General features: G+C 47.9%; 1 protein-coding gene across 1 annotated transcript in view; it reads right to left on the bottom strand.

The window, feature by feature from the left end:
* Positions 1-7465: 7465 nt before the first annotated feature.
* LOC111144241 (interleukin 17 receptor D) overlaps positions 7466-13532 on the bottom strand; it is a 67534-nt gene continuing 61467 nt past the window's right edge. The window contains exons 12-13 of the mRNA XM_022498455.1: positions 12198-13134; positions 7466-11418 (exon numbers count right to left, since the gene is read on the bottom strand). Of these exons, the coding sequence (XP_022354163.1) occupies positions 11306-11418; positions 12198-13134 (1050 nt within the window). The 3' untranslated portion in view covers positions 7466-11305. The remainder of the gene's footprint in view (positions 11419-12197; positions 13135-13532) is intronic.

The following is a 13532-nucleotide window of genomic DNA, read 5'->3' on the forward strand; positions in this document are numbered from 1 at the left end:
TGAAAACCAGTGTGCAATAAATTTTGGCACACGTTTCTGGTTATTTCCTAAAGATAGATCTGGAAGCGGAGTTACGGGGAAAGACGTCAACAATTCTCCCAGCAGCACCTTACATACACACAGATGTCCCCTCCCTTTGGGGGAGGGCGGGGAGGCTGAAAGGTGTGGAGCCATCGGTTATGAAGCAGCACTAACCTGCAACGGTCCTCACCCAAGGGATGGGGACGCCTGTGGGAGGATTAAGGTGTTGGTCTTAGTGTTCAGACCTAAGCAATGCTCTGCAAGTGGCTAATAAAGGGCTCCTTTGAAAACAGATCCTTTCTGTTCCCATAATCTGGGTTAGAGGAAAACCTGAGAAGCAAACCTGAGTAGGGGAGTGGAAAGACAGAGAGGGGCCAAGTTCAAATCTAACCTGGGCCCTGCCCGGATATAGGATGTCACCATATCCAAAGGGAGGATATGATACAGTCAGGCAATCGCACGGATCTTGGCAGAGTCGCAGGCCTCTAGCCCACAGGGGTAATTCTAATATGAGCCATATCGTATAGGAATCCAGTACCCACAGGGAATGAAACCCTGAGATAATGCAAGTCATTCAAGGGGCTCCCAGCCCTGGGGATCATGGTAAATGTCCAGATACCTTACCTCAATTTGCAAAGAAATAGACACAGTTTACTCCTCCAGGAAACCTTTTAAAATTTGCTAGTTGGGGGCGCCTGGGTGGCTCAGTCGTTCAGTGTCTACCCTTGGCTCAAGTCATGATCCCAGGGTCCTGGGATTGAGCCCCGCATCAGGTTCCCTGCTCAGCAAGAAGCCTGCTTCTCCCTCTCCAACTCCCCCTGCTTGTGTTCCCTTTCTCGCTGTGTCTCTATCAAATAAATAATAAAATCATTTTAAAGAGATTTTAAACTCTTTTTTTAAAAAAGGAAAAAAATTTACTAGTGGGAAGTGGGCTTACTTACTCTTGATGACATCAGAAACAAATATCAATGGTTTTGAGCACCTGCCATGTACCCACACCAGGCTATGCCCTCTACCTGATTTATCCTCATGACAATCCCATGAGGCAGATACATTTTACCCCCAGCCAACAGATGAGGGAATTGAGGACCAGAAAGGTGGGGTGTCTTGCACCAGTGACCGCTGAGTATTAGGGCTGGGGTCCTAAGCCGGTTCAAAAAGTAGAATCAAAGTCCAGCCCCAAAGGAAGGACTCTGTAAATGACAGAGCCCTCCCTCAAGGAGCAGCCGTTTTTGTGGACAAGAAAGTCCATCACAGAATCCTGCAAACTGAGCCAAGTGCCCCTGAAGGCAGGTGTCAGGACCTAGACCAGAGTGGACAGTGGGGTGGAGGCCAGTCAGGGAAGGTTGACAGCAAAGGAGGGGTGGAGACAGAGAGAGTGTTTCAGGCAGAAGAAATGATGTATGCAAAGGGCCCAAGGCAGGAACACATGAGTGGGGAATCTCAAGAAATTCTGGTATGGCCATAAAGAAAAAAGGAACACACAGAGAAGAGGTTGGCAAGGGGCCAGGTCAGAACATCAGGGTTTACTTCCAAGGCCACTGGAAGCTTCAAGCAGTTAGGGACATCCGATCAAGTAGGCATTTGTTATGGAGGCCATTGCCAGCTGCCCTTCGGAACTAAGATCTCCAAAAGTTAGGAATTCACATCAGTTACTTAGCCCATTGGCTCCCCCAGCCAGGGCTGAGGGAGACATTTAGGGGATCCTTTTTCACAGCCACAACCCCTTAACTTGCCCCAGGTGACCACATGCCCACAGGCAGAGGGGCTTACCACATGTCAGGGTCTGTACCCAAACTCCACCCGGACTCATATCAGCCCTGTGAGGTACTGACCAATGACCTGTCTTCCAGATGCGGGAACTAAGTCTTAACCAAGTCACCTGCCAGGGTCACACAGATCTAAGTTCAGGGTGCCTGAGACCCATTTTAATCACAATGATAAAAAAAATTAATACTCTTGCCAATAAGAATGCACAATTATACACACATGTGCAGGGTCATTAAGTATATCTAACTTCAGGTTCACAAACCAAAGGCAGGACCTGCCTGTTTGCATTCTGCGGCCAGGAGTGCTCGCCTTTCTTTGCCGCGAGACCTCCGTGGCCTGGCCTTGCCCAGACTGGTGGGAAGTGTCTGTGGTTTGTCTGAAGGCTGACACCTGCTCGCTACCTGGAATGTGTCTGACCCAGAGCGGGAATCCCCAGGCAAGACCAACCATCCTGGAGGACCACTTCTGTCTCCTCCCCCTTCAACTTCTAAAAAGCAGAGAATTCCCCTAACCTTTTACAGGTTACAGAAACAATCCCAGCTTTTGTTCACATCCAGGGTAAGGCGTGTTCATCTGCCTGGCACAGGGTCCTTGAAGAAGCAAGTCTAGAAAAATGTGTCTCTATTAGGGCCGACAGGTGACCAAGATAAAAGGAGCCTGGTGAATGGAACGTGAGCAGATCTCAGACTTCAGTCTGCCGACACAGGATACATATGTTCAACTACCAAGAACCCCAGCATTACTGTCTCAATTTAAGTTTGCCAGGAGCACCTCCCCCTCCCCAAACCCCATCCTTTCCATCCTGGACCAACACCAGAACAGCCAGGCACGGATCCATTCTCTTCTCTTAGGGGATAAGATGCTTAATCTCAGCACCTGACAAAGTCCCTGGGCTGCAGCTCCTCTGAGCAGGAAACTGTCTCCCACCCATTTCCATCTGACCTCCACAGAACCCAAGTCTTGTTCTTCCACAGAGTGATTAATAAGTCACTATTTCTCAAGTGCCAGGCACTTGCCAAGCTTGGCCACGGGTGTTTTATGGACCCCCATCTCATCTGAACCTCACAATAACCTCCATGCAGTGGGTCTTCAGTCCCGTCCCACAGATGAAAAAACAGGCTCAGAACAATCAGGTTTCTTGCCCACACTCCTATATATACAAAGAGACAGACTCAGGAGGGAAGGGATCATGTTTGCATCTTAGCCATTACTATATCCCCACTACATACTTCAGACTCTGAGATGCAAGAGGGTTGTGTCATCTATAAATTTGAAAACTGGTGCAACACCCCCCCCCCCCCAAAGAGGCCGGGGAGCCAAGCTCACTGATCTTGTATTACTTTCCCTTAATCCCAAAGACCGTATTTGAATTTTTATCTCATTGCAAAAGGCCTTACTGGGGTTTGTGTCCTTCCCTCCTTCACTGCATCCTCTACCTACCCTATTCTTGGACCATTTCTGATTTTGTTCCCATGGACAGTGAGGACAGGATATACTGGGGGTAGGGGTGGGAAACGGGCATCTGTTGAAGACCCACTGATGCCCAGGACAGCAAAGATGTATTTCTACGTCTCCCTCCTCCATCTGCTTAGCTTGTTGTCAGTAGTCTCTTATTCAACCAAAGCAAATGAAATTCTAATTAGAGCCTGCAAGGGAAGCTGGTCTTTGCGCCCTTTAAGTTTGCATTTCTAAAACAAAGTAAAACCAGTTGCCCCACAGATGTTGGCAATTGTAAGAACGCTGAACAGGAGGAGCACCTGGCTCCGTCGGGAGAGCATGCGACTCTGGATGGTGGGGCCATAAGTTTGAGCCCCGTGCTGGGTGTAGATAGTACTTAAAAAAAAAAAAAAAAGATAGGGTTGCCTCAGCTCAGTTGGTGGAGCGTCTGCCTTCAGCTCAGGTCATGATCCCAGGGTCCTGGGATCGAGCCCCACATCATGCTCCCTGCTCAAGCCCTTTCTCTCCCTCTGTGATCTCTCTCACTCTCTCAAATAAATTAAAAATAAATAAATAAAATGGAAAGAAAGGAAAAAAGATAGAAAAAAGAAGGAGCTGTAAAAGCAGACTGTTTTCTACCAGTGTGATAAAAAAATAGGGTTTCTCTGCTGTCCAAAACCAAATCCCCACCCCCCCCACTAAGAGGAAAGAAAGTACTTACTTCAGCATCTGCCTGATCGTCTTCCAGTTGAGTCCCTTTAGATCTGTTTGCTTAAGCAGTGTAACAAATTTACTCTCAATATTTGCACACAGGAGGTGAGGGAATGTCTACTGGAAGAATGAGAAGCCACTTTTATTGGATGACAGAACATTTGTGGCTCCCACATTTCAGTGGCTCAACTTTTTTTTTTTAAAGATTTATTTATTTGAGGGGCACCTGGGTGGCTCAGTCTGTTCAGCATCTGCCTTCGGCGCGGGTCATGATCCCAGGTCCTGGGATCGAACCCCGTGTTGGGCTCCCTGCTCAGCAGAGTCTGCTTCTCTCTCTCTCTCTGCCCCTGCTCCCGACTCAAGCTCTCTCTCTAATAAATAAAATATATTTTTAAAAGATTTATTTATTTGAGAGAGCAGGGGGAGGGGCAGAAGGAGAGAGAGAAAGAGGCTTGCGCAGGGATCCCAGGAATGCCATGATCACGACCTGAGCTGAAACCAAGAGTCAGATGCTCAAAGGACTGAGCCACTCAGGTGCCCTGCTTTTCAAATTTCTGAAAAGAAGTTCCATTTGTCCTGACAGTTGACCATGAATATCCCTGTTCTGGACTCCACACAGGCAATATGCAACTGCCTGCCAGAAGGCAAGGCAAATGCTCAAGGCAGCAGGTTTTCCATGCAAGACCTACTGGCTGCCTTCGCCTCCTCACCCTGGATAATCTCTCTCCTTCTCAGAGGCAGAGCCTTCAGAAAGCTGTGCTAGGCACCCAGCTCCTCAGGAAACAGGAAAGATGATGCAGAATAACGAACCATTGCAATCTTAAAACATTTTATTTGGTGCAGAAATGCTAAGGTACAAAAACAACATTTTGCAAATGTCAGCTGTGACCTACTGTCACCTATTTACAGTTATGTACAAATCAAATAAGACATTGTTTTCAATGTAAAAATAGAGCACACTGTTACAGTCTGTCAGTGCTCACTATTCCTCTAAACCCCAGCAAGGACAATCTTAAAGATGAAACCAAGACAAGGACAACAACCACCATGTTCATGTTCCACAGGCTTTCCCCCCTAGAACGTAGTAACAGAGAGCTTCTGTAGTTTAAAAAAAAAAAATTAGTGAAAATAGAAATTACCTACTCTCTAAATGAACACATGTGGTTTTTACAAAAGTTTTTGCTCTGTCTAAACTCACCATTCTTTTTCCTTGAGGAAAAAAACCCAAAACTTTTAAATAACAGTTACACGTTAGTGTGACCCGACAGTAATTTTTTTGTCTAACAGATGGAGCAGGCAACTTTGTCCGTATCGTGTACAAACAGAAGAATGCTTCTTTGAATCTTCTCGACTGGACTTTTATTTGGCATCAACATCAGATATGATCATCATCAGATTGCTTTTGTCAGACTTCTGATTGTGCAAAACACAGTGCTGAGTCATTTCAGAGTCATGGCTCCAGCCCTTCAGAACCCAGGAAAGCTCCTAAGGTTGTCTGCGGTCCCAGCAGAATTTCAGGGAGGAACCAAAGAATGGGAGGAGAGGCAGCCGGCCAAAATTCCCAAGAGGTCCTCCCTCACTCTCTTTGCAAATCAGCCCTTAGCCAACTGCTCTCCATCTCGCCAGTGGTTAAAGTGAAGTCCAAACCATCTAATAATATTGTGAGTCATCAATGAGAGGTGATGTCTAGAGAGGTGCGAAAATAGAATCTAAAACTGGCAGGGAGGGGGAGCTGCCACTCAGAAGGTGAGAGCTGGTCTTGAAGCAGCTCAGGAATGGTATTAAACACATCAGGAATAAGCACCAAGTGTCTGACCACAAGAAGGGTGGGGAGGACGTAATAGGCTCTTGCTGGGCAGGAGGGATGAGTGTGGCAACCAAGTAATCATCAAAATGAGTACAGGCAATATACCACTTTTTAAAAGTGCCATTACAGTTTTAAGTAGTAAGAGAACCTGGGTGCGTGAGGATTTCCCTGTAATCCCCATCCTGCCCTTGGCCTTCTCAAGGCACCAATGTGAGTAAGGCACCATGTTCTGTTTGCACGACGAAACTGAGCGTGAATCCGAGACACAGAACAGCAGTGAAAATGATCAAGCGCTTGCGAAACAAGAGCTATGAAGAATGGTTTAAGCAGGCGGGATTATTTACCACAGAAATAAAAACACCAAGGGGATGACTTCACTGGGGTTTTCAAATACATGGAAGGTAACCAGCTGTTCTTCTTCCACGACATGCGGAACAAAAGAAGGCTGGTTTGAATTTCTGTAATATGTACAAAGAACTATCTGATCAGTGGGGTAGGTTACTGAATTTCCCTCCCTGAAAATCCAGCATCCCATCCATAGCCATATGTCTGAAATAATTCAGGCTCAGACCCCGCTGACACCAGCAGGGGGAAGACATGCTAGATAATCCAAACTTTCTCCCAGGTCCAAAACTCTGAAATTGGAAGCCAAGCTATTGGCTTACAGTCAGATTTCCTTTTGTTTATTTCCACCCTGAGCCTGGAAAGGGAGGTGACACAGAAAGGATGACCCAACACCCCATAAGGACTCCTAACTGATCTCTCAGTATCAGGAAAAGCTTTTCTCCGTGTACTGTTTCACATCTCCAAAACAGAGTCGATTCACAGATCGTTTCAAACAGAAGACAATGCAAATGGCCTGACTCTGGTGGACACGTGGGGATTCCTTGCCCCACCCCCTACAATGTCTGCTTTTCTCTTTAACTCTTGGCCAAAGCTCAGAATTGCACACCGTTTAAAAATTAAGCCAAGAACTAAAACTATAAATATGTCCTTTAGGTTGTGGAATTCAAATGAAAGTTGCTCCAAGTGTTAGGTTTTTTAAATTGGAGAACATAAATCTGATTTTTTGTTTTGTTTTTTTAAGATTTTATTTTTTAAGTAACCCTCTACACCCAACGTGGGGCTTGAACTTACAACCCGAGATCAAGAGTTGTCCGCTGTACCAACTGAGCCAGCCAGGCACCCCTTTATAAATCTGATTTTGAAATTAGTAACTGGTTTGCCTTTCTCTTAAGGCACCACAAAACATAAAGAAATAATCAAAACATCGCAAATACATTCACAATCATATCAAACTTCTTTGGGGGAGCAAGATGGGGGAAAATGATCTAGCCATCAGCTGCATTTAGCAAGAGCATTTTCTGGTAATACCAGACATCTGTAATTACCACGAATGCTTTTCATTTCAAATCTTATGAGGCAAAGGGGCAAACTGGCAGCTAGTAGGCCAAATCAGGCCCACTCATGTGTTCTGTTGAGCTTGAATTGGAAAAAAAAAAAAAAAGATTTATTTAGTTGCCAATACCATTAAAAAAATCATAATTTTTCATATAAAACCCAGACTGTCAGGGTGGCTGGGTGGCTCCGTTGGGTTGAGCATCCGACTCTTGATATCAGCTCAGGTCTTGATCTCAGGATCATGAGTTCAAGCCCCTGGCTGGGCTCCACATTGGGCAAGGAGCCTACTTTTAAAAAAAAAAAAAAATTTCATATTCTCAGCCTCTCTTGAAAAATGGAAAAATCAGTAAACACTACATGGCCACAACTGCCTGGAAGAGCTGCCTTCCTGCAGGTGGGAAGTGCCTCCTGCAGGAAGCACTTGTTTGGCACAGTCCCCACCATGCCCTATGGTCTCTCTGACACTGAGGAGGCAGCTCATTGTCATTTATCACCACACCTTGTTTATCATTACTCCTGGCCTGCTGCATGGGCACCCCCTGAAGACATCCACTACATAAGAGCAACAGTCTTCACAAACAACAGAAAAGGCTAATAACCCTCACATGGGTATTGTCCACCTACATCTCTCCAATAAGGACACAAAGAATAATTCTCCCCTGAAAGAGTCAACCTAGTGCTGAGGCTATTGGGGATCGTGGGGTTTTCTTTAAGAGGAGTGTATATCATTTCTTCTCCAGGAATAAAATAGTTTTCGTTTCTTTAAAGGATGCTCAATTCTGGAAAAAGGAAAAGTTCTGAAAATCATCTAACTCCACATTTTTGGAGGGACTGTCTTCCTGTTTATTTGTGCTTAAGTCAGGGAATCTGAGATGAGGCGTTGGTTTAAAAAAAAAAAAAAGACATTTGCAGCTATGAAGTAGCAAGACTGAACTCTGATGTGTCAACATACATGAACTTAAATTACTACACATGGATTCCAATGTCATGGCTGTTAAAGACACTTTTCGAACTGTGCTCTGGGACTGTCTTCAGTTTTTACTAATGTGTCAACCAAAACCTGTCTCATGACTTTAAGGTCCCATCTCATTTTTGGCTCAAAATGCTATTACCTGGCTGGTCACCCAACATGAACACCTAGGCCTGGACCTGAGTGACTTCTGATTCTTTCTGGAGACCAGTGTGCCCCAAAGGCCCAGGATTTGGCCGTCTGGAGGACACTGCCCCTCCTGTGTGTCTGGCCTGGGTCTGTCTAGGTGGTTCTTGTTGCTTGGAGCCAACCTCTGGGAGAAAAGCTCACCTTTACCTGGGCTTCCAGCTCCCTAATCCCTCCCACTCTGCAAAGCTGACTATATCCGATGCGAAGTCCTTTCTGCAGGGCACTGGTGAGTTAAGATCAACAACTAGCTCCCTACCTTCAACTACCTTCAAGACTTGCTTACCTGGTTCCTTGCACCTACCCCTGCTCTCCTGCCCAGAGGACACCAGCTAACTTAGCCACACAAGCCTCTTAGTCTCCAGATCATGGCTTCTCATGGAGTCCATCCCTATAGTCTAAGTCTTATAGCCCCAATTTCTGAAAGGCTGTGGTTCAGCAGAACTTTTATCTGAATTCTATCTTACCATTTCCATTATCCGGAACAATGTCAAAGAATGCAGCCCTGCTTAAAACAGATGTTTTGCCTTAATCTGCAAAGCAACTGTTCTCATTCCCAGCAAGAGATGGAAAGGGTACAGAAGAAGAAGAAGAAGAAGAAGAGGAGGAGGAGAAACAAATAAGGCAAAACCACAAAGTTGGGACATCTCAACTTAGTCTGACTTAGGCATTCATACTATGGTTTTGCTACTTGGTATGTTAGAATTTAATTGTGTTGAAACATAAGAAACATTAGTTCTTAAAAATAGGTATCCAAACCCTAAATCCAAACTAAAACTTTACCTGATTTTTGGTCTAGCACAGTTTTTCCTCTTGCATCTTCAAAAGAAGTAAGTTCATTTAGCCATCTCTCTGCCCATGCTCATGGAGCTCCATTGATGTTCCCCCCACCCCCAGTCCTCCGTGCTGCTCTGGGGATCGCTTTCTCAGAGATGCCTCATTTTATGTGCAAAGCTGAATATCCCAAAAGTAGCTCCTCATGGCTCCTTTGGAGCATGCACCATTTCTTGGCCTCAGTCTCTCTGATAATGTTCCAAAGTGAATTTTCATGTTCGCAAGTTCCCTTGCAGAACTTATCCCAACGGCAGAATGGCAGGACAGTCACGTGTGGGCATGAGCTCTGCACATGTCCCAGATTCCACAGTGACATGGAACATCTCTTCTCCAACAAGATGCCTGGTTTTATGGGGGAGACAGTTCTGCAGCTCCCTTGTCTCCCCTTCAGAGCAGCTGCAGGAAACTTGATGCCGGAGACAGACAAGCACGTTCTTCTCCAAGAAGCCGTCAGCTGCCTTTCCAGAACATGCAGTGTGGCATTTGCATCAAAAATACACACAAACCTCTTCTTTCCAGCAAGGCTGCAAACCTTCCCTTCCCCATCTGCCAAGCATGTGCTTGGATGGAAAAGTCATGCCCCGTGTCACCTCCTACCCCTCCTTGAGCTGTTCCTCAGTATCTCCCGTAATATTGATCCTGTCTGCTAAAGGAGTGAAACCCAGGATCCCCTGTGTGAGTGCTGAGTAAAAGCAGGGTGCTCAAATCCAACAGCACCCACGAAAAAGGTGGAGAAATATGCTTACAAGCCCTCAAGGGGACAGGGGTTTCTACAGGGAAGACCAAGTCATCATGACCCACATACCTAATACACAAACAGGATTTGAACACCTGTTTTCTCTTTTGGAAACAGAAATTCTGGAGAAACATCATTCATAGAAACAGAACATTTACTTTCCCTTTTTAAAGCAAATTCTTTCCCCCTAAGCTCTAAATAGCTCTTTTGGTAGAAGAGAGCACAAGAGACAAATCTTTTGTCTGGTACGTAGAACAGAAACACGCAGTGAAACATGATTCACAGGCTGGGTTATTGAGGGGAGTGGGGAGATGGGGAGTACTTTAAGATTCAAGAATTCAATGATTTCAGGTCTCCTGTCTTCTTCAGATGCTATTAGAAGAGCACACTCATCTTCGTGACCGTTCCCTTCTTCGCACCCCCTTAAAATGAGACTTCTCATTAGTCAAAACTGGCTCGGCAAGGTAAGTGGCTGCCATCTGTATGCACAGCCATATTTCAGTCGATCCTGATCCCTAATATTCCAGACACAGCTTTAGAAGAGAAGTCCACTGAAGCATGAACTCCAGCTTCCAGTAAGACAGCCCAGTTGGGTATTTGTCTTTTAAAAATAAACTTCCAGGCAGCAACGTCTGAGATACTGCACAGCGAACAGAACCCAGGGAAACCTGGCAGGCAGATCTGGCCCCCCCATGATGCCTCCTCACACCAACAGGTGTTCCTGTGCCCTAAGTTTTGATGCTTTCTGCACAATGACCAACCCAGGTCAGGAAATACTGATGGCATGTTCAGCCTAACCCCACAGCCCCCACCTCAGCCAGCCATGCCCCCACTAATACATAAAGACTCATTTTAGGAAAGGGGATAGTAGACTCAGTTACCTTTTTGACCTTTGACTCGGAGCTCTTTTGGACACCCACAGCACTGCAAATTCTACACTAAAACCATCATCTGTAGCAACATGGATCCCAGAAAGACTGGCACTTGATTTCTGTGGCTAGAATGGTACTAAGAGTGCTTCTCCCACACAACTTTCAGTTCAAAGTAGCCAACGGCAAACAGGCAAAGTTTGCAGAGAGAAACAAAATCTGAGTGATCAGTGCAGGTATGTTCCTGCATCTCTGTGCCTGTTTCCTCCCTACCTCCCAGAACCGACTCTAATCCAAGGTCTGACCTAACGGGACAAGCTGCTCTCGGGCCTTATGGATATGCCTTTCAGAGATACCCATATGGTTTGAGAAAATTGGAGACTTGGCCAAGATACCAGGTAGAGGGATGGGGCACGGAGAGCAAGTATTGGCCCGAATTTCACTCCAAATATCCTTGTCGGAGACCTCAGCTCCAAGTGGACTGCGCAACCAGAGAGAAGAGCTGGGGGACCAGAGAGAGGCGGCAGCTAAAGTGGCAATGCTTAGACTCTACTTCCGTTTCGTTACAAAGGGGCGACCGCGTGGAGTTCACCAGTGTAGCCGTAGCAACCAGGGTCTGCTTTGCACGCCCCGGAGGCCAGGAGCTTGGAAGGGAAGGTAGGAGGGTCCTCCTCACCTAAGGAAAGAAGACATGGGGGAGCCACACGTCATTGTACTTTACCGGACCGGGGGCTCAGGCCAGGCTGTGGCTGAACCTCGGTTTGCACTACGGGCTTTACGAGTGAGGCAGGCCCCCCCAACCAAGTCAAGACTGAGCAGTCCCATCCTATTGGCAGGTTCCCTTACTTGAGAGTCAAGGGCCTGCATGTACGACTCCATGCACTGTAAGGTACAACTCCAGAGGGCATCCTGCTGGCATTCCCTGGGGAGGCCGGGCTCTCCCACAGGGCCCCCCCACCGGGCCCTTTGCTGAGTCAGCTGTGGTGGACAGAACACCGTGCCCACCAACCCCAGGATCGTTAAAAGACATGGCTTTGAAAGCACTGGCACTGGTGAGGGGTGGCGAACACTGCAAAGCCCAACAAACACAAAGTCCACAGACCCTCATCTGGTACACTTGGGGCAAGCTCTGTCTCGGTAGCCAGAGGCCTGTGGAGGTCAGGAAGGTGATACGATGTACACACTGTATGTGGCATAACACTCCTGGCAGGGGCCAGGTAGCTCACCCTCACTTAGCCTCAGTATTCACTCACTGCTCACATAAGTGAACATCTCCATCGCCTAGAAGAAATCGACACTGTCAGTGGAGTCGTGCTTCTGCCCATAAGCTTCATTGCCAATGAGTCTGCACCCAACTTAAAAAAACACTTGCATGGATTTGGGAATTAGGGACAAAGGCTATGGACTGCATCAGGAACCCAACCCCAAAGCACCCTCAGCTCCCCCGTGCCTCACCCAGGCCGGAGGAGGACGACACGCTCTCTGTCAGTGAAGATGTTTCTGTCTGATCTGCCGAGAGTCCTTCCATTAGGGGCAGGGACAGCTCCGAGGAGGGCACTGACGAGTCGTAGATGCCCGAGTCCCGAGGCATGTCCAAGGGGCTGGAGGCTTTCCTGGCGTGCAGCAGGGGCCGCAGGACCGAGCCGCCCCCTGGCCCGGGCCCAGCCTCTGCGTCTTGGTCCAGGCCCAACTGCAGGCCCTCCGAGGGCGAGTTGGCCAGTGCCCCGGGGACCGCAGCCTCCGCCTTGAGGCAGAAATCACCATCGGGCTCTGGTTTGCACATGACCTCATTTAACACCAAGCCCGAGTCAAACTTCTCCAGCACTGGCTCTCGGGAGTGGAGTGGGGGAGGCCGGAGGGGGACGAACTGCTTCTCAAACCAGTCAGGCTCCTCGTCGATAAACTGGTGCATGTTGCAAATGGCGACGTAAAGGGACCGGCCTGACTTGCTGCGAAAGTAGTTCCTTCTGCTCACCTGTCCCAGGTACTGCCCAGGCTCCAGGAAGCCATGGTCTCTGGAGTGCAGGTGGGAACAGAGCTGGGGAAGGTTGTCCATGAGCTTGTACTTGGTGCTCAGGTCTAGGACGCCAGGAACATCGCCCTCGCAGGAATAATCGAAGTACACGGCGATGAACTTGCTGAGCTGGGCAGAGGAGCTCTGCTTGGCCTGGCGGAGCTTCTCCGCGATGGCCGCCACCGCCACCAGGAAGAGCTCCCCTTTTCCAGAGCCGCGGCCGCTGCCTTTGTGCTTGTAATTCTTCTTGTCCACGAAGTACTTCATGCCTTTGGAACACACCACGATGATGAACTGGGACTCATGGATCTTCTGGATGACCCATTCTCTCTGCCCTTCTCGGCAGAGGCTGAAGTCCTCCCACAGGTCCAGAGCCACCTGGAATGAGAACAGGGACCTCACTCACCTACACAGCCTGGGGCGTCGGGCAACAAAAACAAGAGGGTTAGGAGAAGGTCCCCTCGTATGTCCTTCACGCGTCATCAGCACTGCTGCATGCGGGCTCAGGGATGCAGGATCTGGGAATAGCTAGCGTTCTGTGGGTGACAGCGACATGCCAGGCCCCCCGCATGTGTGCTTGTTTCTGCCTGAAGTGGGGGCCTTTACCACTCACCCCCTACGAGGGAAAAAACGGAGGGAACAGAGCTTCTGGCAACCTGCCAAAGTCACATATCCCACGTGAGGCCCTCAAGGGGGCTCTGAGTGTGCTAGTGAGCCCCTTGAATGGGAGGCCTGGGGCCGGTCTCTGTGATGAGTGCAGCAGACACTTTGTCCCA

This window comes from Enhydra lutris, unplaced genomic scaffold, assembly GCF_002288905.1.
Source record: "Enhydra lutris kenyoni isolate GAN:26980312 unplaced genomic scaffold, ASM228890v2 scaffoldscaffold10, whole genome shotgun sequence".
Lineage (NCBI taxonomy): Eukaryota > Metazoa > Chordata > Mammalia > Carnivora > Mustelidae > Enhydra > Enhydra lutris.